Genomic DNA, 26,388 nt, shown 5'->3' with positions numbered 1-26,388 from the left:
AGTATAGATGAGGATTAAAAACTGCCAGTGATCCCTCTCAGGCTGATGTATACTTGAAGGAGTGTCTCCACCCCCATCGTTCTGCCCAGACACTGAGGTCCAGGTCCGAGGGCCTTCTGGCGGTTCCCTCCCTGCGAGAAGTGAGGTTACAGGGAACCAGACAGAGGGCCTTCTCGGTAGTGGCCCCCGCCCTGTGGAACGCCCTCCCTTCAGATGTGAAGGAAATAAGCAGCTATCCTATCTTTAAAAGACATCTGAAGGCAGCCCTGTTTAGGGAAGTTTTTAATATTTAATGCTGAACTATTTTTAACATTTGATTGGGAGCCGCCCAGAGTGGCTGGGGAAACTCAGCCAGATGGGCGGGGTATAAATAATAAATTATTATTGTTAGTAGTAATAGTAGTAGTAAAACTGGGGCTGTTTGGAGATGGAGGTCCAATCTGTGGGCAGCGGGGGGAGGGGAGCAGTCCATGTCTCCTCCTCATCATCCACTGCATAAAGAAGAAATTGGGAACTTCAGACCCAGGAGGCAGGCGTAGTGTGCAGGGGCAGGTGGCTGTAGCCCTGGGTGCATGGTTTTTAGGGGGCACAAGCTAGACACCCCCCCCCCCCCAGGAATCCCCATCCCACCCTGCCTGCAACTGGGTGTCTCTGGGTCCCAGAGCCCAGCCTAGTCTAGTCACTGTGTCCCCAGCCCCCCTCACTGAATGGTGGCCAGTGTTGGAGGGGAGCTGGACTTGCCAGTGAAGGGCCGCATTGGCCAACCTGGGTCCTCCCTGCATGGGCAGGAAAGGGCTCAGTACAGCCCTGCTGGGCTCTGGTAGCCAGGACTGAGCTGGTGCATGGGCTCCTCGAACTCTCCTCAGCTTGTGCACATGCCAGGCGGCATTGGTGGTGAGGACTGGTGTGGCGCAGTGGGTTCTGTTGACCTTCCATGCTGTGCCGCGCCTCCGCCCGTCATGCACACATATGTACTGTACCCAAAAACCCCACTGTCTTTGAATGGATAATCAAACAAGAACAGATGCAAAATAAAGTGAGCTACAAATTGCATAAGCTCCAGGACATGCCCTAACAAAACACAACTCCTAGGGTACGTGTCAAACTTTGCCAGAGAGTGGAAAGATGGGGATTGAGGCAGCCAAGGTAGCCCTAGGGGTGGGGATTTGATTCAGTCTGCATTTGAATCACACTTTCTGTAACAATACGCAATCCAAAACCTCTTTCAAAATTCACACTTATCTGTTTACAAAGGACTTGTGAATAGACTGGTGGAGTTTCCATATGAGAATTGGTGCCTTATGGGAGATTGGGATGGGGTGGTCTCCCCAACACAGGATAAGACTTCAGAGAAGTTAACCTTTGTTGCTCTGCCCACTTTTTGCCTTGCTGTTGCCAATGGCTTCTTGATCATTTCTGGAACACAGTGGCAATCCAGGTGAGTTGCACCATTTTCTCTTGCCTAATGCTGAAGGCCTATTGCAAGTTGTTTGTGTGTTGTAACCTTTGAAGACAGAGCAAAGGAGAAGCAGAGAGAAGGACTGAGCTGTGAGCTGGAGGCTTTTGGTGTGCAGGAACATCTCTCTGGAGATCTGACGTGGGGTAAGTAAATATGTTGCCTGGAAGAGGGGCTTATACTGGTTGCCTTCACCTATGCTTAGCCTACTCATGGTAGGAAATGCCATCAGTGATCTCTCCTTTAGAAGGGAGGCAGACTCACAAAAGGCCAATGGATAGTTTGAAGGAGCAGCAGCAGGACCAGGAAGCTCTGCAATCTCAGCAAAGGTGTGGGCCTGAGCAGGTGTCCAATGCTGCCTTTCTCCAATGGCACAACCAAAGGGTATTGCATATGTGCATCATTCTAATCTCTGGTGGAACCAGTATCCAGAAAGAGCCTACAACCCCGCAACCCAGCAGTTCAGAAGTCAAAAGAAAGCACAATGATGCAGAGGGTCAGGGAAAAGAGATGAGGATCATCCACAGATAGGTGGTACCCTTTGATCAGAGGTGGGTATACTGCCCACCCCTGGTGAGTGAGTTGCGGAGTAAAAGCATGCCAGGGGCTTGTTCCAGGGTTCCTTTCATCTAGAGAAAGGAGGTGGAGATTCTGAGCCTGGTGAGACAATAACCTCTTGATTTCTCTAGGAGAAAGGAATATTTTTCAGTAGCTGAATGCTGGCGGACTTTGGTACTTCGCATAACTGAAGCCGAGGAAATAGACTAAAAGCAATTGTTTTGAACCAGATTTTTGCAGTAAAATAGTTTTTAAAATATATATTAAAACTATCAACTTCTGAGATGTTTTATAGTGTTTTTAATATTCTGTTGGGAGCCACCCAGATGGGCAGAATAGAAATAATAAATTATTATTATTATTACTGTCATACCTCGAGTTAAAGTAGCTTCAGGTTGAGCGTTTTCAGGTTGTGTTCCGTGGCGACCCGGAAGTAACGGAACGGGTTACTTCCAGGTTTTGTCGCTCGTGCATGTGCAAATGCTCAAAATGACGTAACGCGCATGTGCAGAAGTGGCGAATTGCGACCCACGTGTGCGCAGACGCGGTTTGCGTTCTGCTCAGGATGCGAGTGGGGCTCCGGAACGGATCCCGTTCGCATCCAGAGGTACCACTGTAGTATTATTGTTGTTGTTGTTGTTGTTGTTGTTGCTGCTGCTGCTTTTTCTGGGGGGATGCAGGGGTACGTATACCCCTAAACATGTTGTGAATCTAAGTTTGACCTCATTGAGGGGCAGAATTTCGATATGAGTAGGAAAGTGACAGTACCCCTAAACATTTTTTTAGAAAAAAAGCACTGATTATTATTAACCTGAAATGGAGCAGTATTAATTGCCTATCATAGTCTGCACACCTGAGGACATCTTCATGACAACACAATGTGCTGTAGGCTCTTGGCACATATGCAAATTTTAAACACACCCAAACGCAGACTGCAATTTATGTGGAATAATGTGCATGTCTCCCTTCCTCAGGTTCGTCATCTGAGCAGTCACAAGATCTGACCATTCTCACAATGCAGGCCCTGCAGATCGGCGCCATGTTTTGCAGTTTCATCAGTCTTCTGCTCTTCCTCATTGCCCTGGGATCAGACCACTGGGTAGCAGATAGCAATAGAACCATTGGCCTCTGGAAATTTTGTGTTTATTATGGAGTCAATTCTGGTTGTAGGTCACTGGGGACAGATGTGAATAGTAAGATTTTTGTCTTCTGCTAAGAGTCCTAGTGGTGTGGTATTCAGCACTAACTTGAGTGCAGTGGGTTCCAGCACAAAATGGCTGCTATGGGCAGCATAAAAATGGTGATGGTACTTCATATCGCTGATTCCCATCTGATCTCCAAAAATCACGGACTTCGTGGTATAATATATGCAACAGGTGATCCATCAGGACACCACTTTTGTTTGCTGAGGAGTCCCCACTGGCACCAACTACAGGGGGCCCTGGGCGCCTGGGTGCTTGGCACCCACACTGTGGGGCCTCCAGTGTGACTTCTAGAGCTTCGCAAGGCCCCAAAAAGTGCATTGGAGGCCTCACAGGGCCTCAGAAATTGCGTTCGAAGCGTTTCAGGGCCTCTCATGTGACTTCCAGTTTCTCAAGGAAGTCAGGTCAGAGGCCTTGCTGGTTGCGTTCAAGGCCTCAGACGTGACTTCCAGGACTCCCAGGTAATTGCCGCAGCATGCGCAACATAACGTGATATCATGACATCACGTTACATCACGGTGTGCCACTGGGCACTCATAATCTGGGGCCCAAGTTGGCGCCCCTGGGAGTCCCTGTCCATCACTATCAACCACAACCTTTCTGCATGCTGCAAAGGATCCTTCGATGACTGCAAACTTAATTCACACTGTGTTCTTGGCAGGCTTGCTGTGTCCCACTGCCGCTTCATGTGACACGTGTGTGTGTGTGTGTGTACTGCAGAGGGAGATTGGCAGTTTGGGACTATTTTTTGGTGGGTTTTTTAATGGACGTTGTCCCACCGTGACTAGCTTCACACTGAGGAACATCTGATAAGCTTGTAACAATACCCAGGGCTCCACAAATTGCATCTTAGTGGCACCTGAACCAGCAGCAGGAGGAGCAGTAGTCTGGTCAACTGCAAAGCAGCTAAAACTTCCATTACCATCTTCCTGCTTTGCTACTGCTCCCTGATGAAAGGAGAAGAGAGACGCTGGACCATCCTGCAGGACACTGGACCCACCTACCACTGATTTGCAACAGCTGGCCTTGAGACTTCTGGGTGGGGTGGAGAGGTTAACTGGGGGGAAATGTTGGTTCAATGGCAATGACTTTAGGATTAGGCGGAGGTGGAGGTTTTGTTTATTTGCTAATAAGTGGGTCAGAACATTGCTGTGTATGTGCCCCCCAATGCAATTTATGTTACATGAAATATTAAGGTATTATATGATCTCTCCCCCCCCTCCCTTTTCACTCTATGGTATTATGCATTACTTTTTTTCCTTTTTTCGCTGTAAGTCGCTTGGAGACCTTCGGGTGACAAGCAACTGATAAGTCTAATAAATGAAATGAAAACAAAATGTTACCTCAGCTACCTCTCCTGATGGCATCTCTCAGCATCTTAATACAGTGGTAGCTCGGGTTAAGTATTTAATTCATTCCGGAGGTCCGTTCTTAACCTGAAACTGTTCTTAACCTGAAGATCACTTTAGCTAATGGGGCCTCCTGCTGCCGCTGCGCCGCCGGAGCACAATTTCTGTTCTCATCCTGAAGCAAAGTTCTTAACCTGAAGCACTATTTCTGGGTTTGTGGAGTCTGTAACCTGAATTGTATGTAACCTGAGGTACCACTGTAGAGATGTTAAACAGCATTGAGGGGAGAGGGGGGCAGAATGAACACCTGTGGAACGTGGCAGGTGTTGCAACAGCTCAGTAACCATTGTGCTGGGTAATAGGAGGCTAGTCTCTCAGGGCAAATGCGGCATTGCCCCACCAACCTCAGTCTGTTCTCAGCCAGCCCCCACCTGCCAGCCTCCTTACTTATAATAAGACACTTACTGTTGGACTTCCTGCCACCACCCCCCCCCCATAAGCATCAGCCACCAATGTTAACAGCCCCACTTTGCTCCATTCAGGAACTGACCCCCACAGGTAGGATTAGGAACACCATCACAAAATGGTGCCCCACTGTGTCTAAATTAATTTTATTTATTTAAGTTGGGTGTTCTCTTGAAAAATACAGATTAATTCTGAAATGGAACAGCATACTTGCAAAACGGACGTGGATCAGATAAGGAATGATCTATCCATCCCAGGCATGAGGTGTCTGCAATGCAATTGTCCAATCCCATGGATGCATTTAACCCTTCTTTCTTCTTTCTTTCTTTCTTTCTTTCTTTCTTTCTTTCTTTCTTTCTTTCTCTCTCTCTCTCTCTCTCTCTCTCTCTCTCCCTCTCCCTCTCCCTCTCCCTCTCCCTCCCTCCCTCCCTCCCTCCCTCTCTCCCTCTCTCCCTTCCAGATTTTGTCCATAGTACCAGAGTCTTCATGCTGCTTGCGATGACTGCTGGGGCCATCTCTTGCCTTGGTCTTTGTGGCAAATATTTTGACTTCCAGTTTGGCTTCATCTCCAGGGCCAAGACCTCAGCTATAGCCAGCATTCTTGCAGGTATTATGGGGGGTCATAAGCACCTGCTTCTGGCTACCAGAGCACTTCTTCCAGCCACTGCATTTCACTAGTGGCAGCTTCCAGAATTTAATTTACAAGTAACTTTATATCCTAACGTATTTTTTTCTTCCTAGCTGTTTGTGTCCTGATTGCCATGGCCAGCTACACAGGGCATGTGGGATCACTGGCCAGTTACAGATGGTCTTTTGGCTTGGGCTGGGCCTCCTTTCCTCTCTTCCTTATAACTGGTGAGTATGTGTCAAATGGGAAATGCTGAAAACGTGTGTCTTTACCTTCGCATGGAGTTGCCAGCTGCATTCTTTCATTAGCGAACAGTTTGGGGCTGATCTACATGTTTAGCACCATCATGTACTTGTGTCCCTGGCAGTGTGCCACTTTGGCTGCAGGTGGATGTTCACATATTGGACAGTTTCTGAATGTGACATGCCATACTCACAATTCCACTCTCAGCAAAGAGGAAGAGGGCGGAATGTGGACCAATCCCCTGGGTGTGCTTCTTTTCTGAAAGCATGGATTACTTCTGTATGTTTTGCATTGAAACACATTCGGAAATGTCTTTCTTCCTTCTTACCATCACTCTGAAGAAATCAGGTTTTCCCAGATTCAGCTCGAAGGGCAGGAAAAACATCTAAATCAAGTTTGACCTAAGTGTGTCGGCAGGACTTCCAGACTACAGAAATACATCTTTTTTTTTTAAAAAAAAAAATGATATTTATTCAAATTTTAAAGGTTACAAAGAGAAACAAAAAAAGAAAAGAAAACAATAGATAAAAACAAGTCACATCAAAGAAAAAATAAAAAAGAAAAATAGATAAAAAATGAAAAAAATACATACAATAAAAAAGAACAAATCAAATCTTTATATAACTTTCTTTCTTTAGCTTATTTCCTTGACCTCCTCACACCTCCCCTCTATGTATTCTAGTTCAATTAAATATTTCAGCAAATCCTTCATCCTTGTTTTTATCCTAATAATTTATCTTAATATACTGTAATTTTACATTCTCTTCTTTCACCAATTAACCATCCATTTTTACTTTATTTAATCTTATTTCTCATTAAAACTAATATATTTGAACTTGATCTCTTAAGACATTTCCCCTAGGGTCATAAAAATTTCATTCCACGATTTTTCCATCTCTCATTAATTTTTTTTTTCCTTTTAAAAAATATACACTTCAAATTCCCAATTTTCTTCCACCATCTCCCCTCCCCGGTCTCGGCCCCTGCCGCCAGTTCCATCAATCTCCAACAGTCCATCAACCTAGAGATCTTATATCCGAGGCTCTTAACTCTTCTTGACGTCCCTTCTGCCGATCTTCTTGATAATCTTTAATGCTAAAAAGCAGATCTCGGGGGAGCTCCAACCCAACGATGCTTAGATTCCTTCTTAACAAGTCCGCCAGATTTCCATAGTTGAGGCTAGGGCCCACAAAGTATTCCAAATCTTGTTTCACAATTCCTCCAAGTCCAAAGGCCCCAAAAGCTCCAAGTTCCTCCAGGCCCAAATCCATATCCCAAAAGTCAATTGATCCCTGCATAAGGGGATCTCTCCCACTTTCCTTTTCCAAACCAGGCCAGGCTCCCATCTTTACAATCTGGCTTTTCCTAGTTACAGTCATATCGGGCTTCAACTTATAATCCTCCATTTGCCTCTGTAAGGTTAAGGCTCCCCCTTGTATTGCATTATATTCAGCAAGAGCGACTTTCTCCTTCTCCAATTCATCAATTTGTTCAATTAAAATAGATTCCTGTGCCAGATTTTTGTCAACTTCTGTACTGCTGCCCACTTTTGTTCCCAAGATATCAATATTGGTAGCCACGACATCTATCTGTTTATGCAACTTTCCCAACAAATAGAATGTCCTATTCAGTACAGAGACTACTTCTTCCTTAGCCGACATTCTTGAGATGTTCAAGGTCAAAGCTGGTTTCCCACAGTCTTTATCTTAGCAGCTGCACTCTTGTAACAATGTCCCAAGGCTCCCTCTAGAGCAGTGTTTCCCAACCTTGGGCCTCCAGCTGTTTTTGGACTACAACTCCCATCATCCCTAGCTAGCAAGACCAGTGGTCAGGGATGATGGGAATTGTAGTTCAAAAACAGCTGGAGGCCCAAGGTTGGGAAACACTGCTCTAGAGGAAGCCAGACTTCACTTGTATCAATCCGTTCCAGCACAATTCCAAAAGTAAATTTAGTAACAATTTTTAGTTACTTTTTCTTCTTTTTAAGCGCAGAAGCGGACAATGGAAACAATGTCCTTCTTTTAGACTAGCTGCCAAATTTATCCTGTTCACCGTCAATGGGCTTTTTGCAAACCGCTCCCAGGTTCAGAGACGTGGTACTTCAATTTTAAATTTTCACCTTCTCCTACGGATTCTCCCCCCGCTTCCAGGGGGGATTAAATAATTTCAATCAGTGGAGTTTTGGTCCTTCACATAAGACTTTCCAAGACCTTAGTTAGCAACTACTTTGCTTCAGTCTATTTACAGAAAGGGAAGGTGGACTTCCTATTTGAGCCTTCCCCGTTCGGTGCCAAATTAACTTATTTAAAGGTCCAATTTTCCGTTCTACTCACGGGTTGTTGTTTAAAATCCAATTGTCCACAGGAAAAAGTCAGCGCTCTCCGGCAACGGCTGTGCGGCTTCACTCCGTAAAAATAGTGGTCGATTCAAAACACTGCGCCGCTCACCCCACGTCGCTTCGGATCCCCGAAAAAGGGTTTCCCTGCGAGTAGGGGAGGCACTCCTGGTGTCAGCCGAATCCCACATTCCCAGGCTTCCTCCGCCTGGGATTTTTAAAGGGTCTCCACCTTCGCCACGGCGGCAAGACCCGATTTTCGAGGAGCGGGTTCCTCTCTGTCAGAGGAGCTCCACCATTGCCGATGGCGCTAACCCGGAAGTCCCGGACTACAGAAATACATTTGTACCAAACTTCAGCAATTTGGAATTCACTGCCCTTATTCCTTACAAACTGTCCCAGAGGCTTTGGCTGAGTACAAATGATATTATATTCTAGAATGCATGGAGGCAGAGTACTTGGTTTATCCACAGGCAATCTCAATCTATTCTTTTACTCCAAAGCACTTCTTGATAAATTGGTTTCATTCCAAAACTAAAAGCTCATTCCAGATTGGTTTTGCATTACCCCACAGTGCATCTATTTGAAAACCTATGAAAAAAGATGGAGGCATGTCTTGGAAGAGGAGTCCCTTGTAGAAGTTTCAAAATTATTATTATTATGAATAATAATAATAGTAACAATAATAAAATTTGTATGCTGCCTGTGGCGTTTGCCTCCTAGGATGGGTCAAGGAAAGGGTTAAAATGGATGTGATGTGATTGGCCAGTGGGAATGCAAGGGGGGGAGTAAAAGATAGAGAGGGAGGTTTTGAAAAGCAGTTGAGGTTTGTCAGTTGGGAGTTGAGGCTTGGGTGTTGGAGAAGGAAGAGGGTGGATTAGGAGTGGGTTGGTAGAGTTGTATTGTGAGAGAGTGAGAGGAATTGTTAGGTGGAGTCAGATAGATAGTTGGGAATAATTCAGTTTGAAGTTGTTAGGAACTAAGATTTAAGAAACTGTCAAGAGAAATAAACGGAAACCATACGCTTGTTCCTGCATTTAAAAATAAACTTGATTATTTGTTTATGTTAACAACTGTCTGGACTCCGTGTGTCCCCGTGAGAAGTGGGGTGGTGGCAGCGAAGAACGCTAACGCAGTGGTGGCACAGGGTCAATAGACCGTGAAATGTCTGGGGGCCCTGTGTGATCGCCACACTGCCCTATACCTGCGGGTCTCAGGGTGCTTCACAAGATAAAATCACAATATAAAAACACAGAGTACATAATCAAAATGAGAAATAAAACAACCCAATATCTCCCCTCCCCACAACACATTAAAAAGGGGTATTGGATGTCAATCCAAAATGCACAATGTAGTTCTGTGGAACAGAAAACATCTGTGCCCGTTAGAATGGCAGGGCTTTGACGATCCAGGCATGATCCCACTGATGTGCTAGGGAGGTAATGCTGGGGTCAGTGATTTGGATATTTCAGATAGTGTTTTATTCTCCTCGAAGCTCTGCCCTAACCAGCTCCTTTTCTCTCCTGACAGGTGGGCTGGCTTTTCGCCTGAATACTGTGCAAGGGACCAGGTTTGATGGCGTTTCTAAGGCACAGAAGCTATAGACGTTTCTAGTGTGCTTATATAATTAAACAGAAGTTTCTAGGGTGTTCTGTGCATGAGGAAAGTTATCAAGGGAACAGAGACATGCTGCTGAGACAATCTCAGTGTGTTATCTCTTACCCAAAGACAAAGTGCTTTCAGGGATGTCCGAAAGGAGTCTTGTGTTATTCTACTCTTTCCTGTTCTTTTCCTCTCATTCTGTGCTGATTTTTACTTGCTAAGTGTACATAGACGTTTAAGTTTCATTTTTTCTGTTAAATTGTGCAGCAACCGGATTTTTGAGAGACTTTTACCTTCCAGGGAGCCGGAATTGTACCACCAAGCTCATGTTATCTCGTCAGTAAACCTTTACTAATAGAGTTTACTGAGTCTGAGGTTGTTGTTGTTGTTGTTTTGAATTACACATCATCTTGCAAGCTATTCTACTCTGCTACCAACCAAACAGGCATGGCTGGGGTCATTTGAGCACAAACCCTGACATACTGACATGCATTCTGCTAATATTTATCCAGAGCACATTCCAATGTATACGTAGCAGAGTAAAAACTTAAACACATTGCAGGATTCTCGATAAAGAGACCAGAGGCAATTAAGATTTCATCCAGCAGAGCTTTACTGCTACAGAAGGCAAATGAGCATAATGGTCACAAATCCAATACATTCAGGATTGGCACTGTCCATAAGAAATCCAGTTGCAGCAGACTTAATTTAAATTTACAATAACTTATAATAAAACTAGAACTGTAACACTAAGCATACTATATACAGAACACTACACCAAAAGGATGTGGGTGGCACTGTGGTCTAAACCCCTGAGCCTCTTGGGCTTGCCGATCAGAAGGTCAGCGGTTTGAATCCCCGCGACGGGGTGAGCTCCCATTGTTCAGTCCCAGCTCCTGCCAACCTAGCAGTTCAAAAGCACATCAAAAAGTGCAAGTAGATAAATAGGTACCACTCCGGCAGGAAGGTAAACTGCGTTTCCATGCTCTGTTCTGGTTTTGGTGTTCCGTTGCACCAGAAGTGGCTTAGTCATGCTGGCCACATGACCCGGAAAAACAGTCTGCAGATAAATGCTGGCTCCCTCGGCCTGTAAAGCGAGATGAGAGCCGCAACCCCAGAGTCATCTGCGACTGGACTTAACTGCCAGGGGTCCTTTACCTTTACCTATTTACACCAAAAGGAAAGAGAGACAGAAAGTGAAACCCAGGCTCCTTCTGGCCTTATGATTATAGCCAGCATGACCTTGAGAAAAAGAGAGAACAAAACCACTTTAAGCCAGCTGTACTCAGCTTCTCTGAAGGAATGACTCAAATATCATAAACCTTCTGCTTGCTTCTAGGCAGAATAGAAACTTACATGAAAGCTAGAAATTTCTAGCTTACACCAGTTTCTTTCACACAGAGAAGCTTTGAGAACCCTCTTGAATGAATTGGAATAGGAAAGATCAGATCAACACTTTCTGTACCAAGAAATGCAAACTGACGCATACTGCTAGGTCAGCATGAGAAAAAGGGTGTGCTACAATTTCAGAGGAGCTATGTCAATGTACTGGGTCACAGACACAGTTTACACTGGGGCAAGCTGGACCTGGAGGAAATGACTATACTTTTGTGATGAAGCTAATACATTATACAATAGCAATGGGGTTAAGGAATAGCAAATTCACAACAAATTGGAAACTGTTAACTAAATACTGAACTTGCCAACTTAAGGTAAAGGTAAAGGTACCCCTGCCCGTACGGGCCAGTCTTGACAGACTCTGGGGTTGTGCGCCAGAGGCCAGGGGCCAGCGCTGTCCGGAGACACTTCCGGGTCACGTGGCCAGCGTGACATCGCTGCTCTGACCAGGGCCAGAGCCGCACACGGAAACGCCGTTTACCTTCCCGCTGGTAAACGGTCCCTATTTATCTACTTGCACCCAGAGGTGCTTTCGAACTGCTAGGTTGGCAGGCGCTGGGACCGAGCAGCGGGAGCGCACCCCGCCGCAGGGATTCGAACCGCCGACCTTTCGATCAGCAAGCCCTAGGCGCTGAGGCTTTAACCCACAGCGCCACCTGCGTCCCAAACACTCTGTGAGGTGAGTGGGGCTGAGAGACTTCAAAGAAGTGTGACTGGCCCAAGGTCACCCAGCAGCTGCATGTGGAGGAGCGGAGACTTAATGCCCTCCAAATGTTGTTGTGCTATGTGGCAGGAATTTATGTATAGGTTGGGGGGGTTGCCCCTCCAGCAGATATCATGCACATGCAGCCCACTACCAAAATCAGCACAATCGCTTTTGTGACTTTTGTGATTTGTCCCCACAAAACACTTCATCACAGTTTCTTCCTATCTATTCAAAGGGCCTTTGCTGCACGATACCTGGGAAAACTTCAGAAATTCACATAGACATGTGAGCTCAGTTAGTCAGCAGCCCCTCTGCCTGAGTGATAATCCCTGGCATCCTGATACCTGAGTGCCAGACAGGTAGCCATTCCAGAAATAACAAACCCAGATGAAGACAAAAGGGTGTGATTAACTTGGCTGGGAAACAGGGAAATGTAAATATCTTTTGTTGTTACACTTGATGGGTGTTTGGTGGAGGGCAAGGAGAACCATGGGGCAGGGTCCAGGATTACTGCCACCAGACATCCCCTTTCATGATGTAACCGTGATGTATGAGTGATGTAGTTTGGGGGGCTGTAACATGGGGATTAGCAGCTAATAAAAGTTTGGGGGCTCTTTTGTTCAGGGCTTCCTTCTTGTTCCACCTTGTGGCAGGTGGGAGTCCTGTCACGACAGTCTTCAATAAAGACTAAGACTAGTGGCTGCTGTTTTGCTCTGGTATTCCTGGCTGGTGTCCTTGTTTTTTGTCCAAGGGAGCCCTCAGATTTCTCCGTTAACAGCTACAACTCCCATCATCCTTGTCCATTGGCCAAGCAATATTATTATTATTTGTTTTTGTATTATGTTTTTGGGGGACAGGGGGCGGGCGGGTGTGGAGGACTCCCTGGTCTTGAATGGGGTAACTGTGCCCCTGAAGGACCAGGTGCGCAGCCTGGGAGTCATTTTGGACTCACAGCTGTCCATGGAGGTGCAGGTTAATTCTGTATCCAGGGCAGCTGTCTACCAACTCCACCTGGTACGCAGGCTGAGACCCTACCTGCCCGCGGACTGTCTTGCCAGAGTGGTGCATGCTCTAGTTATCTCCTGCTTGGACTACTGCAATGCGCTCTACATGACTGGGGGCAGCCGCCAAGACCACATAACACTGGTCTTGAAAGACCTACATTGGCTCCCAGTACGTTTCCGAGCACAATTCAAAGTGTTGGTGTTGACCTTTAAAGCCCTAAACGGCCTTGGCCCAGTATACCTGAAGGAGCGTTTCCACCCCCATCGTTCTGCCCGGACGCTGAGGTCCAGCGCCAAGGGCCTTCTGGCGGTTCCCTCATTGCGAGAAGCAAAGCTACAGGGAACCAGGCAGAGGGCCTTCTCGGTAGTGGCGCCCGCCCTGTGGAATGCCCTCCCATCAGATGTCAAAGTGATAAACAACTATCTGACATTCAGAAGACATCTTAAGGCAGCCCTGTTCAGGGAAGTTTTTAATGTGTGACATTTTAGTGTACTTTTGGTTTCTGTGGAAGCCGCCCAGAGTGGCTGGGGAAACACAGCCAGATGGGCAGGGTACAAATAATAAATTATATTATTATTATTATATTATTTCTTCAGTGGTTGGGTTAAATGAATGTGCTGGCTAAAGGAATGGATTTAACTCAAAGATATTCAACTATTAGACTTAGAAGGGCATGATATTAAGTATGGATGGCATACCAGTCTCTGGTATGAGAAAGTGAAAATATGTAAAAACTTTTCAAACCATGTGATTAGAAAAAAACTGCACAGAGTTTGGGAAAAAACATAAAAAACTGATTATAAAGAAAATCACCATTGTGGCTATCCCCAATGGATGTGATAGCAAGGAACAGAATGAACATGGACCATCAGTGAATAACCTACAGAGATCTCTTAGATTTAAGAGAACAGGAGTGCAGAATGAAAAAAATTGGAAGAGATAAAGAATCAAGTGGTGGGTTGACCAGATTCACCAACTTAATGAACTGTTTAAGATGGACAAAAAATTGTGTTTGCAGACCAGAGCTCCCAGTTTGAAAGGGAACTTTTATGAACTAAAGAGAAAACATTGCATAAAATGTACAGGCTGCTGCTAGAATGGGAAAAGAAAAGTGAATTTGTGAAACCCAGTACGATTAATTGGGCAAGGGATGTGGGACAAAATAATTGAATTTGCATTCTGGGAGAAATTATGGGAAACACACCTGAAGTACACTGCATGTTATTTACTGAAGGAAAACCTCATGAAAATGATCCACAGATGGTATTTAATGCCAAGCAGATTAGTGAAAATGTTTGGAGCTGGGTGTATAAAGAGGTAGAAGGGTCATATTACCACATGGGTTGGCTGTGCAAAGTTATTAAGGAATTCTGGGAAATGATGTATAACGAATTAAAAAAATAAAAATAAAAGAACATTTCCCAAGAAACCAGAAGCCTTTTTTTGGGAATGGTAGCAACAGAAGGGCTCCCCCCCCCCAAAAAAAAATCTGTTCATATGCCACTACAGCAGCTCGAATTTTGCTTGCACAAAAATGAAGAACAAACGATGTACCGACTAGAAATGACATTTCAAGATGCTGGAATATGCAGAGTTAGTGGGTCTGACTAGTAAGATACGAGAACAAGATGGTCAGGAATATAAAAAGGACTGGGAAATGTTGAGTATTTTTTTAAAAATCACTATATACCGTATTTTTCATTCTATAAGACGCACCTTTTCCCTCCTAAAAAGTAAGGGGAATGTGCGTTTTATGGATCAAATGCAGGCTGTGCAGCTATCCCAGAAACCAGAACAGCAAGAGGGATCGCTGTGCAGTGCTCCCTCTTGCTGTTTTACCTTCTGGCTTAGCTGTGCCAAGCCTCTTCAGGGCAGGGGGAGCCTTCATCCAGTGTGGTGTAGTGGTTAAGAGCGGTAGTCTCGTAATCTGGGGAACCGGGTTTGCGTCTCCGCTCCTCCACATGCAGCTGCTGGGTGACCTTGGGCCAGTCACACTTCTTTGAAGTCTCTCAGCCCCACTCACCTCACAGAGTGTTTGTTGTGGGGGAGGAAGGGAAAGGAGAATGTTAGCTGCTTTGAGACTCCTTAAATGGAGTGAAAGGTGGGATATCAAATCCAAACTCTTCTTCTTCTTCTGCCCTGAAGAGGCTTCACGCAGCTATCCCAGAAGCCAGAACAACAAGAGGGATTGGTGCGCAGCGATCCCTCTTGCTGTTCTGGCTTCTGGGATTCAGAATATTTTTTTTCTTGTTTTCCTTCTCCAAAAACTAGGTCTGTGTTATGGTCTGGTGCGTCTTATAGAGCGAGAAATACGGTATATGCGAACAGATTACCAGGTCTTGAATAAATTCAGCGGTGTAAGAGAAAGCAGGAGATGAAGAGTAGATTTTGGCAACTTAGAATATGCAGAAGTGGAAAACAAAAGAAACCAGGGAAGGAGGGGAAGGGAAACCTATATGTGGGGGTGGTTTTGTTGTTGTTGTTTGTTATCAGTCATTTGTAATTTCTTTTTCTACTCCTTTTGCTTTTTTTACATGTTCCTTTTGAATTGTTTGTAAGGATGCAGATAAAATTATAATAAAAAAGGTAAGGAATGAGTAAGATGGGCACCTTTTATGAATCAAGCAGAAAGGGATTATCTATGAATTGCATTATTTGCTTCGAGTCTTTGGCCTTCAAATGCTGTATGTTCTGTATGTGCACATGACTATTGTGATTCTTCTGTTTGTCTCACAGCTTGTGGTTTTAATAAAGAATATTTTTAACACAAGCACACAGATTCCCAAGTCTAAAAGGCAACCTCATTACAAAGACAGAAATGTGCCTTTGGATTTACAGGCAGCGCTCCATTTCCATACATTGAAGGCATGAACGACCGTGCATGCTTGCATAGAGGGCGGTTGGTATAAGGTTCTCAACATCAGTACCACCCTGTGGGAATCCCTCGCAGAATTGTCCCTAATTCACTGCATGGGACGTGGGTGGCACTGTGGGTTAAACCACAGAGCCTAGGACTTGCTGAACAGAAGGTCGGCGGTTCGAATCCCCATGATGGGGTGAGCTCCTGTTGTTCGGTCCCTGCTCCTGCCAACCTAGCAGTTCGAAAGCACGTCAAAGTGCAAGTAGATAAATAGGTACCGCTCCGGCAGGAAGGTAAATGCCGTTTCCGTGCGCTGCTCTGGTTTGCCAGAAGCGGCTTAGTCATTGCTGGCCACATGATCCGGGAGCTGTACGCCGGCTCCCTCGGCCAGTAAAGCGAGATGAGCGCCGCAACCCCAGAGTCGGCCACGACTGGACCTAATGGTCAGGGGTCCCTTTACCTTTACCTTAATTCACTGCACAAAGCAGGAACAGGCAGAGGCATCTCTTTGGCACTCAGGACTCTTTCTAAGCCACATTTCTCCCATCATGCTCTTTGCTTGCCTGCACAGGGAAGTAACGTGAGTGTATTTGAAAAGTAGTCTGCTTATCTGAAGGTACAATTAACCTTTGTTCGTTTCCCCTCTTTTTGCCTTGACGTTGAACTATGAATGTAACAGTCATCCAGGCAGGTTACTTCATCTCCACTTGCTAATGCTGAAGGGCTGATCTGTGATCTTTCAGTGTGCAGGAATATCTCTCCGGAGATCTGACGTGGGGTAAGTAGATGTGTTGCCTGGAAGGGGGGCTTATCCTGGTTGCCTTCACCTATGCTTAGCCTACTCATGTTAGAAAATGCCATCAGTGATCTCTGATCACTGAGAAGGTCTGCTGTGGCTCTGTGATCAGAGGAACCTCCCCCCCCCCCGAGAGGACAATTAGGACAATGGGAGAGGTGAAATACCTCAGAAAAATAGCGGGAAAGATAATTTGGAATGTATGGGTATGGAAGGGGTGGAGAGCGGGTTGATTAAGATGGGGAATGGGTTAGATAAGTATCCTAAGACACGAGACCAGAAATTAAGAACTACATTTAACTCTTGGATAATGAAATAAGGATTTCAACTTTAAGCGTTAAAGGACTGGGGTAGAGTATGAAAAGGAGGATAGAAACATTACTGAATAAAGATAAAGCAGATATAATATTTTTACATGACACGCATCATACAAAAGAAGGGGTTAATGAACTCAAACTGAGAGGTATAAATAATTATGAGAAAGCATATGGTACTTCAAAATCAAGAGGGGCAGCAACTATAATTTCAAAGAGATGTGGTTTTAGTATAGTAAAGATGAAGAAAGATCCTGAGGGAAGATACGTTATAATCCAGGGAACAGTGGCAGTGGAAGAATACACTATGATTAATATTTAAACTCCTAATGAAAATCAGGTGGAATTTTTTGATAAAGTGTTTAAGGAAATGGAGGACATTCAAAAAAGCTATGTGATTATAGCAGGAGATTTCAATATGGTATTAGATAAGTAAAATCCTACCCCAGAGGAAAGATGTAATAACGATACAGGATTATCTAAAATTATGGTGAAAAGGTATGAAAGATGTTTGGAGAGTGATGGGGGGGGGGGGGGACAAGAAGAAATTTTCTTTCTTCTTACCAATGCATAAGATCTATTCAAGGATTGATTATATATTTGTTTAAAAAAACTTAATACCTAAAAATAACAAATATGGAAAATGGAAGATAAACCTAGAAAGTAGAGATAGAGAGGTTATGGAACAACCAATTTCAGAAAAAGAAATAGAGGAAGTTATAGGTAAACTAAAAGGGGAGGAAGCCCCAAGAGCAGATGGATTGGGAACAGAATATTATAAGGTATTTAAAAATATATTGGTTCCTAAAATAAAAATATGAAATAATTCAGTGATAGAGAGTGACAGGATCCCTCCATCGTGGGAACAATCAATAATTATCTTAATTCCAAAACCAGGAAAAGATATGAAGGACCCAGGATTGTATAGACCGATTTCCCTAATAAATTAAAATGCTAAAATATTGATCACAATAATGGCAAAAAGGATGAATAATGTTATGTATAAATATATAAATAAAAACCAATATGGCTTTGTAGCAAGAAGACAGATGTCTAGTTTAATAGGAAGAGTGCTGAAAAAAATAGATATAATAAGAAATAAATTGAAAGCTGGTACAGTAGCATTGGGTATTTGTAAGGCATTTGACTGTGTAGAATAACCTGTGGTAAAATGATTATAGAAAGTTTAGGATTTGGAGAATGATTTAAGGGATTAATAAATCATTTATACTTGAGGAACAAGGCATATCTCGTAGTGAACAATGGTATAACGGAACAAATAACACTAGCCCAAGGTACAAGACAATTTTTGTATTTTATTTGTATTGATCATTGAAACTCTGGCCAATGTAATTTGAGAAGATAGAAATAAAAAAGGAATAAGCAATAATGGAAAAGAGAAAATAAGTTTATTTGCAGATGACACCTTGCTAACAATAAAAAATTCGTTGGGAAATGTACAGGTAATAGAGGCACATTTGAAAAAAAAAAAAACCTGGGTTAAAGCTGACTGAAAGTCCAAAGGTAGCCTTGTTATCAATTTATGATGAGGTGGAAGGTTCACAGGCTATGAAGGACTTGCTCACAAATTTATTGGTATAAAGAGGTGTGGGATATATAGTAGCTATTAATGATAAATGAACATGTGTAAATGATTTTGAGGAGATATGGAAAGTATTTGTGGAATTTGTACTGTTAAAACGGAAAGGGGTCAAACCATCGCAAGAGGTGTAGAAATTTTGGGAGGTTGGATAGTTACAATGGAATGGTCTGAGTGGCAGGGTGCACATTTCTATTTTTATTTATTTCTTATTATTACTTTGTCAAAAAAATAAAATAAATAAATAAGTGATCTCTCCTCTAGAAGGAAGGCAGACTCAGAAAGGGCCAGTGGATACTTAATGGTTTAAGGAGCAGAGCAGGGGCAGGAAGTTCAGTGAACCTAGCAAAGGTTGTGGGCCTGAGCACGTTTCCATCGATGCCTATATACAGTGGCACAACCAAAGGGTATTGCATATGTGCCTCATTCTAATCTCTCTAATGGAACCAGTATCCAGAAAGAGCCTACCACCCCGCAATCCAACAATTCAGAAATAAAAAGAAAGCAGAGGGTCGGGGAAAAGAGATGAGGACCATCCACAGAGAGGTGGTACCCTTTGATAGGAGGTGGGCATACCGCCCACCCCTACTGAGTAGGTGGCATAATCAAAGCATGCCAGGGACTTGTTCCACAGTGCTGACTTTCACCTAAAGAAAGGAGGCAGTAATTCTATTAGATTGCCATCAAATTGCCATTTGTGCTTAACTGCTTGTCAAATACCATCATTTGGTCTTGCAATTATCAGCAAATAGCGTTTCTTTATTACATACATCCCCAAACAATTTCAACCATCTCCTTATGCAATTTAAAGTCTGGGATAATAGGAGCATGTCATCTTCTTATAGCAGCATATTTAATTTTAGCAAGTTGGTCAATGGTGTTATTTACATATACAGTGGTACCTTGGGTTACAAACACTTCGGGTTACAGACTCCGCTAACCCGGTAGTAGTACCTCGGGTTAAGAACTTTACCTCAGGATGAGAACAGAAATCATGCGGTGGTGGCGTGGAAGCAACGGGAGGCCCCATTAGCTAAAGTGGTACCTCAGGTTAAGAACGGTTTCAGGTTAATAATTAAGTTCATAACCAGAGGTATCACTGCATGTTGAACAAAAAAGGGAGCTGGCAAACAACCTTGTCTAACCCCTCTGGCTGAGTCTATTGGCCCTGACAACTGGCTTTCTTGGTCTACTCTGACTTGAAGCTTGAAGTTCTTAATTTAAACTCAGCAGAGGCACCTGTCTGTCCAAGTCTCCAGTTTTCTCCATAAAAAGTTTTCTTTTCTGTCAAAGGCTAAGGTCGAGTCAATGAAGGTAAGCGATGAGAGAAGAAGGGAGGGAGGGAAGGAGAGCAGATATATGCCATTTGGTTAATTGTCCTGAGCCAAACACCATTCACAGAAATAACTCCTGAGTGAATGGATGGCAATTTGTTTGGTTCCCTTCATGTCTTCCTCCTCTCCCATCCTACCCTTCTGTTTCATTTTCATTAACCCACTAAGTGGGGCACAAACAGGTACAAAGCAAAAGTAGTTCTGGGGTGGTTGCAGCATGAGACAATGGAGTTGTGTGGGGAGGGAGGGGGGAAACAGGTGTGTGCCTGTGATTGACACTGCAACCCTCAGCTCAGACATATAATTTTTCTAGCCAAAGTGTCAATCTGATAGATCCTAATATACTTACAAAAGATATAGAAGTGAGGCATACAAAACCCTACAAAGGTCTCTATAACTATCCACATATTTTTATCTGAATGTAGAGCTACAAAAGAGTGTCAACAGTTCATGGGAAGGATTCAGAGAGCTGTGGATATAGGGTGGTATATAATTTCAATAAATAAATAAAAATTATAATTATAAATGTATTTATTCAGCTACTGCTATATTGCAGGCAAACGGTGTCAAAAGATGGAGGAGACCCAGTAAAGTATTGATGTTCTTTGTAAAAAAATGATTTAAAAATCGTTTATACACCTCCAGTGTCAAAGACCAAGGTAAAGAGTCTTCAGCATTCACCAAAAGCCATATAATGATGGTGCAAGACTCACACCTGTCAGGAGGGAGTGCCACAGCTTTAGAGCAGTCCACGAGAATGCCATCTCCAAAGCCATTATCCATCAAGTTTTTGAAGCAGCTGGGAAAAACCAAGAGGGCAAAGCATATTACAGTTGCTAAGCAACAGGCAGGTAAAATTAGTAAGTGGTCCACCAAGGTGCTCAGTGGTTTTCAGAGGATCAAGGTGGGAATTATTTTGGGAGGAGGGACCACTTATGAGAACAGGGTGGTGAAAGGCAGCACAGTTTGTTTGTTTTCTGTTTACCTTGCACCCTGAGAACCTGAAACAGAGAAGTATTAAACGTACAGCCTGAGGACATCTTCACAACAGCACAATCTGTGGTAGGCCTCTTGTCACTTATGCAAATTCTAAGCACACCCAAACATAAACTGCAACCTATGTGGAATAATGTGCGTGTCTCCCTTCCCCAGGTTTGGCATCCCAGTTACGCTGAGCAGTCACAGATCTGACCATTTGCACCATGCAGGCCCTGCAGATTGGCGCCGTGGTTTGTGCTTTCGTCAGCCTTCTGCTGCTCCTCATTGCCCTGGGCTCAGACTACTGGCTGGAAAATGAAGTGAGCTACACTGGCCTCTGGATATCTTGTGTTAATATTGGAATAGTTGAAACTTGCAGTTCATTTGGGATGGATGTGAGAGGTAAGCTTTTTGTCTTCTGCTCAGAGTACTAGTGGTGTAGTATTCAACCGTAACTTGGGGGGGGGCAGCTGACAGTTCCCCAACTCCCTGAAAATTCAGTGTGACTAGGGATAACACATTCACTCCATGCTTTTGGGGGGGGGGGGGCGGGGGGAGGAATTAATGTTTTGATTCAAGTGCAGTGGGTTCAAGCACAAAATGGCTGTTGACATTTAACCTCCTTCTTCCTTTCTCTTCCTTCCTTCCTGAAAGATTACGTCCATGCTACCCGAGCCTTCATGTTCTTTGGGATGATCGCTGGAGCCATCTCTTGCATTGGTCTTTGTGGCACCTTTTGTAGCGTGAAATTTGGCTCCATCTCCAAGACCAAGACCGCAGCCATAGCCAGCATTGTTGCAGGTATTATGGGGGGGGGGTCATAAGTATCTGCTTCCAGTCAGTTCCAGCCCCTCAAGCCCCTGAACACAAAGCTGTAGACCGTGCCAAGCTGAAATGTCCACCCAATGTGTTCTTACTTGAATCCAATGAAGTTACACTCTGAGCAGACCCACTGAAATCAATAATGAAAGGTGCTATCCAATAGTCCTCTGTCCACCTCCAGGGTTTTGTGATCCACCTACCGCATCTCCACTGGATATGTAGTGGGGGTGTGGGGAAGCAGGATGATCAGGCCCGATTCCTGGTTGGTGCTTCAGTCAGGTTTAGCTCAAGCCCAATGCTATGGCATGTGGGCGGTGAGACTGGTTCCAGATCCAAGGGATGCTTGGCCAGCTCAGTTCTGCTTTCTCCTTGCCCTGGAAGCACATCCAGTGGATATGTTTCAAAGGTGGAATCAGGAACTTCCTGCAGCCAATCAGAAGCCACGCTTTGGTTTCAGAACTTTTTGGAATTCAAAACGACTTCTGGAACGGATTCCTTTCGACTTCCAATATATGACTACTACTACTACTACTAAGTTATATATTTATAGGCTGCCCATCTGACTGGGTTGCTACAGCCACTCTGGGTGGCTTCCAACAAATGACAACACTATAAGACATCAAAAATTATAAATAACTAAAATGTGAAAACATTTTTTTTAGAAAAAACTATAAATAAAAAATAGTTTAAAACAACAATGCTTAAATACAATAAGTTCCACTTGGTCCCTGACTCCATCCCTGTAGCCATCTGGCAACCAGGGCACATCTTTCAGCCACTGCATTTCACAAGCTACAAGTTCCAGGTCATCCTGGAATATTTAATGTACACGCAACTTTATATCTTAATGTATTTTTTCTTAATAGCTCTTTGCGTCATGATTGCCATGGCCACCTTCACAGGGTGTGCGGGAACACAGTTCAGTTATGGATGGTCTTTTGGCTTGGGCTGGGCCTCCTTTCCTCTCTTCCTTATAACTGGTGAGTATGTGTCAAATGGGAAATGCTGAAAATGTGCATCTTTATTTAGAGGTTTGACTTCGCATGGAGTTGGTAGCTGTTTATTTCATTACAGAACAGTCTGGGGCTGAGGTACACATTTAGCATCATCACGTGGTTGTGCCCCTGGCAGTGTGCCACTTTGGCTGCGGATGGAGGCTCATATATTGATCAATTTCCTGGTGTGACATGCTGTGCACACAATTCCACTATCAGCAAAAGAGGAAGAGGGTGGAACGTGACACAATCCCCTGGGTGTGCTTCTCTACTGCAAGCATGGATTACTTCTGGGTTTTTAGGCCTTGAAAAGCATTCAGAAATGTCTTTCTCCCTTCTTACCAAAACTCTGAAGGAATCAGGTTTCCCAAGATTCAGCTCGAAGGGCAGGAAAAACATCTGAATTAAGCTTGATCTAAGTGTGTCAGTAGGATTTCTGGACTACGGAAATGCATTTGTGCCAAACTTCAGGAATTCACTAGCCTTATTCCTTACAAATGCTCCCAGAGGCTTTGGCTGAGTACAAATGATATTATATTCTAGAATGAATGGAGACAGACTATTTATTTCATTCACAGACAATCTGCATTTATTTTTTGATCCCGAAAAGAATTTCTTGATAAATGGATTTATAACTAACTAACTAACTAACTAACTAACTAACTAACTAACTAACACCTGCCCATCTGGCTGTGTTTCCCCAGCCACTCTGGGCAGCTTCCAACAAAATATTAAAAATACAATAAAACACAACATTAATAACTTCTCTAAACAGGGCTGCCTTCAGATATCTTCTAAGAGTCAGATAGTTGTTTATTTCCTTGACCTCTGATGGGAGGGCATTCCACAGGGCTGGTGCCACAATCTACAAGTAAAAAAGCTCATTGCAGATGAGCATTGTCCCACAATGCATCTATTTGAATACTTATGAAAACGGAGGCAACCCTGGCAAGAAGAGTCCCTTGTAGAAGTCTCAAAATGAATAATGTATTCTGTGGGAGAGAACTGGGGCTGTTAGAATGGCAGGGCTTTGGGGATCAGGGCATGATTCCCCTGATGAGAAAGGAAGTTCATGCTGGGATCAGTGATCTGCATATCCCAGATAGTGTTTTATTTTCCGCTGGCTATGCCCTCACCAGCCCTTTTTCTCTCCTGATAGGTGGGCTGGCTTTCCGCGTGAATCCTGCTGCAACAGAATGAGGAAAAGAGTGTGCTACAATTTCAGATGAGCTATGTTGATGTCACAAACACAGTCTACAATGGAACAAGTTGGACCTAGAGGAAATGACTATACTTTCGTGATGAAGATGACACATTATACAATAGCAATGGCGTTAAGGAATGGCAAATTCACAGCACACTGCAATCTGTTAACTGAATACTGAACCAGCCAACATTGTGCCCTCCAAATGCTGTTGTGTTACAAAGTAGGGCTGCCAAATCTTCTAAACCAAAGAAGAGGACTTAAAAAATACATGATTAATAAATAATGATAATAATAAGGGGGACGGTAGGCTTTGTGAAACTGCTCAGCTGAGCAGTTATATTGCTGGGCTGGGGGCTCTGTAAAACTGTTTGGCTGTGGGGAGTGTGGTTGCCACTCCCCGCAGCTGAGCACTTAAAGGAGTCCCCAGCCTGGCACTGGTTTGCCAATGCGAGCAAGGGGGAGCACTGGGGCTGGCTCAGCTGGGGATTGGGAGCTCTCCTGTGCCCCAGCTGAACCACGCAAAGGAGCCCCGACGCTCCTCCCACTCTGAGGCATGCTGCTTGCGCTTAGCAGGGCACAGCTGTTCATGCTCCTGGAAGGCAGTTCCCGAGCACACGTGTGCTTTGTCTAAAACCAAAAAACCCTGGACATTTTGGCAATTTAAAAAAAATCCCCCCCGGACGGTGTTTTCACCCTTTAAATACCAGATATGTCCCGGAAAAACTGGACGTATGGCAACCCTAGTTACAACTCCCATCAACCTTGTTCATTGGCCTTTGACCATGCTAGCTGGGGCAGAATGGAGCTGGAGTTCACCAACATCTGGAGAGCAACAGATAGGCTACTCCCAATTCAGAAAGAAACCCTTTTTGTTCCCCTAAAAACATTTCTTTTTAGAGGTTATAAAATATTTACAGTACAGTATTGGCTAAACACATGCTAGTATTACGAATTAAGAATGATGCTAAGCAATATTATTATTCATTCACTGCCTGGGTTAAAGTAAGGAATGAGAAAGACGGGTATCTTGTATGAATCAAGAAGAACAAAATTATCTATGGATGACATTGTTTGTTTTGAGTTTTGGCCTTCAAATTCTAAATATTGTGTATGTGCAAATGACTATTGTGATTCCTCTCTTTGTCTCATAGCTTGTGGTTTTATTAAATAATATTTTTAAGGCAAGCACACAGATTCCCAAGCCTAAAAGGAAACCTCATTACAAAGACAGAAATATGTTTTTGGATTTACAGGCAACCTTCCATTTACGCATGTTCAAGGCATACACGACTGTGCATGCATGCATCACCGCGAACCCAGAAGTGGCACGGAAAGGGGGGAAACGGCCCTAAAAGAGCATGGAAATGACAAAAATGGTGCGAAAATGGTGTCTCGCAATCCCAGGAGGCTTTTGCACTGAGGTTTGAGGCCTGCAGAGAGTTTGAGTTTGAGAAAGGAGATTTGGAGGGAGCAATTGTGGTGGAGTTTGGTTGAGTTTTGGGTTACCAAAAGGATTTTTCAAGGGTTTCCTGAGGTTTAGAGAGTGCTTGCATGCTTTCTCAATTGTTTTCTGCACCTGCAAACATCCCTGCAAAGACATCAGATGCAGCACAACTATTATCTACATTTCTCACATGTTCCTGCATTTTATCGTTATCACAGTCACTGTTATGTGACTTTCAATGGTGTTTAACAAATCCATAAATATGTTGACATGCAACAGGAATTTTACTGTTGTTGTTGTCAGTCATTTTCAGCACTGTACTCCCTCAAAGAGTTCATTCTTCATTCCAAGCTCTTATCTCTAAAGTTCTGGGCTGTCTTCCAACTTTCCTTTGTTTAATGAAATTCAGTGTAATTTTTCGAGTCTCTTAACGAGCAGATGTTCCCCGAGTACAATTAAAGATATTCTGTAGACAGCAATGCCATCGCATATATCCCACAATTAATAATTTTTTGATTCCTCTAAAATCCAAGCTTGCTCTCTCTGAGCCCTAGGGAAAGCTCGCTAAGACCAAAGATTCACCTTCACTTTAATAACTGATATACGATGAAAATCCATACAAGCAGATGCAGTTTTTGTGTGAGATATACCCCAGTTGTAATCCATCAGCTAACTGCACCACAGTTCGGCATTTTATCATGCCAAGCTGAAAGCATATCAATCTAGTTTTTGCCAGTTCTAATTAGAGCCCTCCACAGATGACCGCGCCATGAAGCATAAAATTCTCAAGTTTTTATACAGTTCCTCCTGCATTCCATTTGATTAATTAGATCTTTCTTAATGAGACTTGCCAAATTGCCAAAAGAGCCAGTGTGGTGTAGTGGTTAAGAGAGGTAGACTTGTAATCTGGTGAACTGGGTTCGCGTCTCTGCTCCTCCACATGCAGCTGCTGGGTGACCTCGGGCTAGTCACACTTCTCTGAAGTCTCTCAGCCTCACTCACCTCACAGAGTGTTTGTTGTGGGGGAGGAAGGGAAGGGAGAATGTTAGCCGCTTTGAGACTCCTTCGGGTAGTGATAAAGCAAGATATCA

At 43.9% G+C, this 26,388-nt stretch overlaps 2 protein-coding genes across 3 annotated transcripts; both read left to right on the top strand.

Annotated features, from left to right (window-relative positions):
• Positions 1-1,517: 1,517 nt before the first annotated feature.
• LOC307221722 (lens fiber membrane intrinsic protein-like) lies at positions 1,518-25,060 on the top strand. 2 transcript variants are annotated; one of them, XM_079986505.1, is made up of 5 exons: positions 1,518-1,602; positions 21,004-21,231; positions 21,484-21,630; positions 22,518-22,631; positions 23,806-25,060. In XM_079986505.1, the coding sequence occupies exons 2-5, from the start codon at positions 21,054-21,056 to the stop codon at positions 23,844-23,846; spliced, it is 480 nt and encodes a 159-aa protein (XP_079842631.1). In that variant the 5' UTR covers positions 1,518-1,602; positions 21,004-21,053; the 3' UTR covers positions 23,847-25,060. The 2 variants fall into 2 exon arrangements, with proteins under 2 accessions (XP_079842631.1, XP_079842632.1); XM_079986506.1 differs by lacking the exon at positions 1,518-1,602 and adding an exon at positions 16,330-16,585.
• On the top strand, positions 2,940-10,545 carry LOC307221863 (lens fiber membrane intrinsic protein-like). Its single transcript, XM_079986578.1, has 4 exons — positions 2,940-3,207; positions 5,491-5,637; positions 5,772-5,885; positions 9,767-10,545. The coding sequence occupies exons 1-4, from the start codon at positions 3,030-3,032 to the stop codon at positions 9,838-9,840; spliced, it is 513 nt and encodes a 170-aa protein (XP_079842704.1). The 5' UTR covers positions 2,940-3,029; the 3' UTR covers positions 9,841-10,545.
• Positions 25,061-26,388: the final 1,328 nt, after the last annotated feature.

Source organism: Podarcis cretensis (genome assembly GCF_951804945.1).
Source record: "Podarcis cretensis genome assembly, chromosome: 8".
NCBI classification, from domain to species: Eukaryota; Metazoa; Chordata; class Lepidosauria; order Squamata; family Lacertidae; genus Podarcis; species Podarcis cretensis.
The sequence above is the reverse complement of the archived record's forward strand: the minus strand, read 5'-3'. Positions and strand labels throughout refer to the sequence as shown.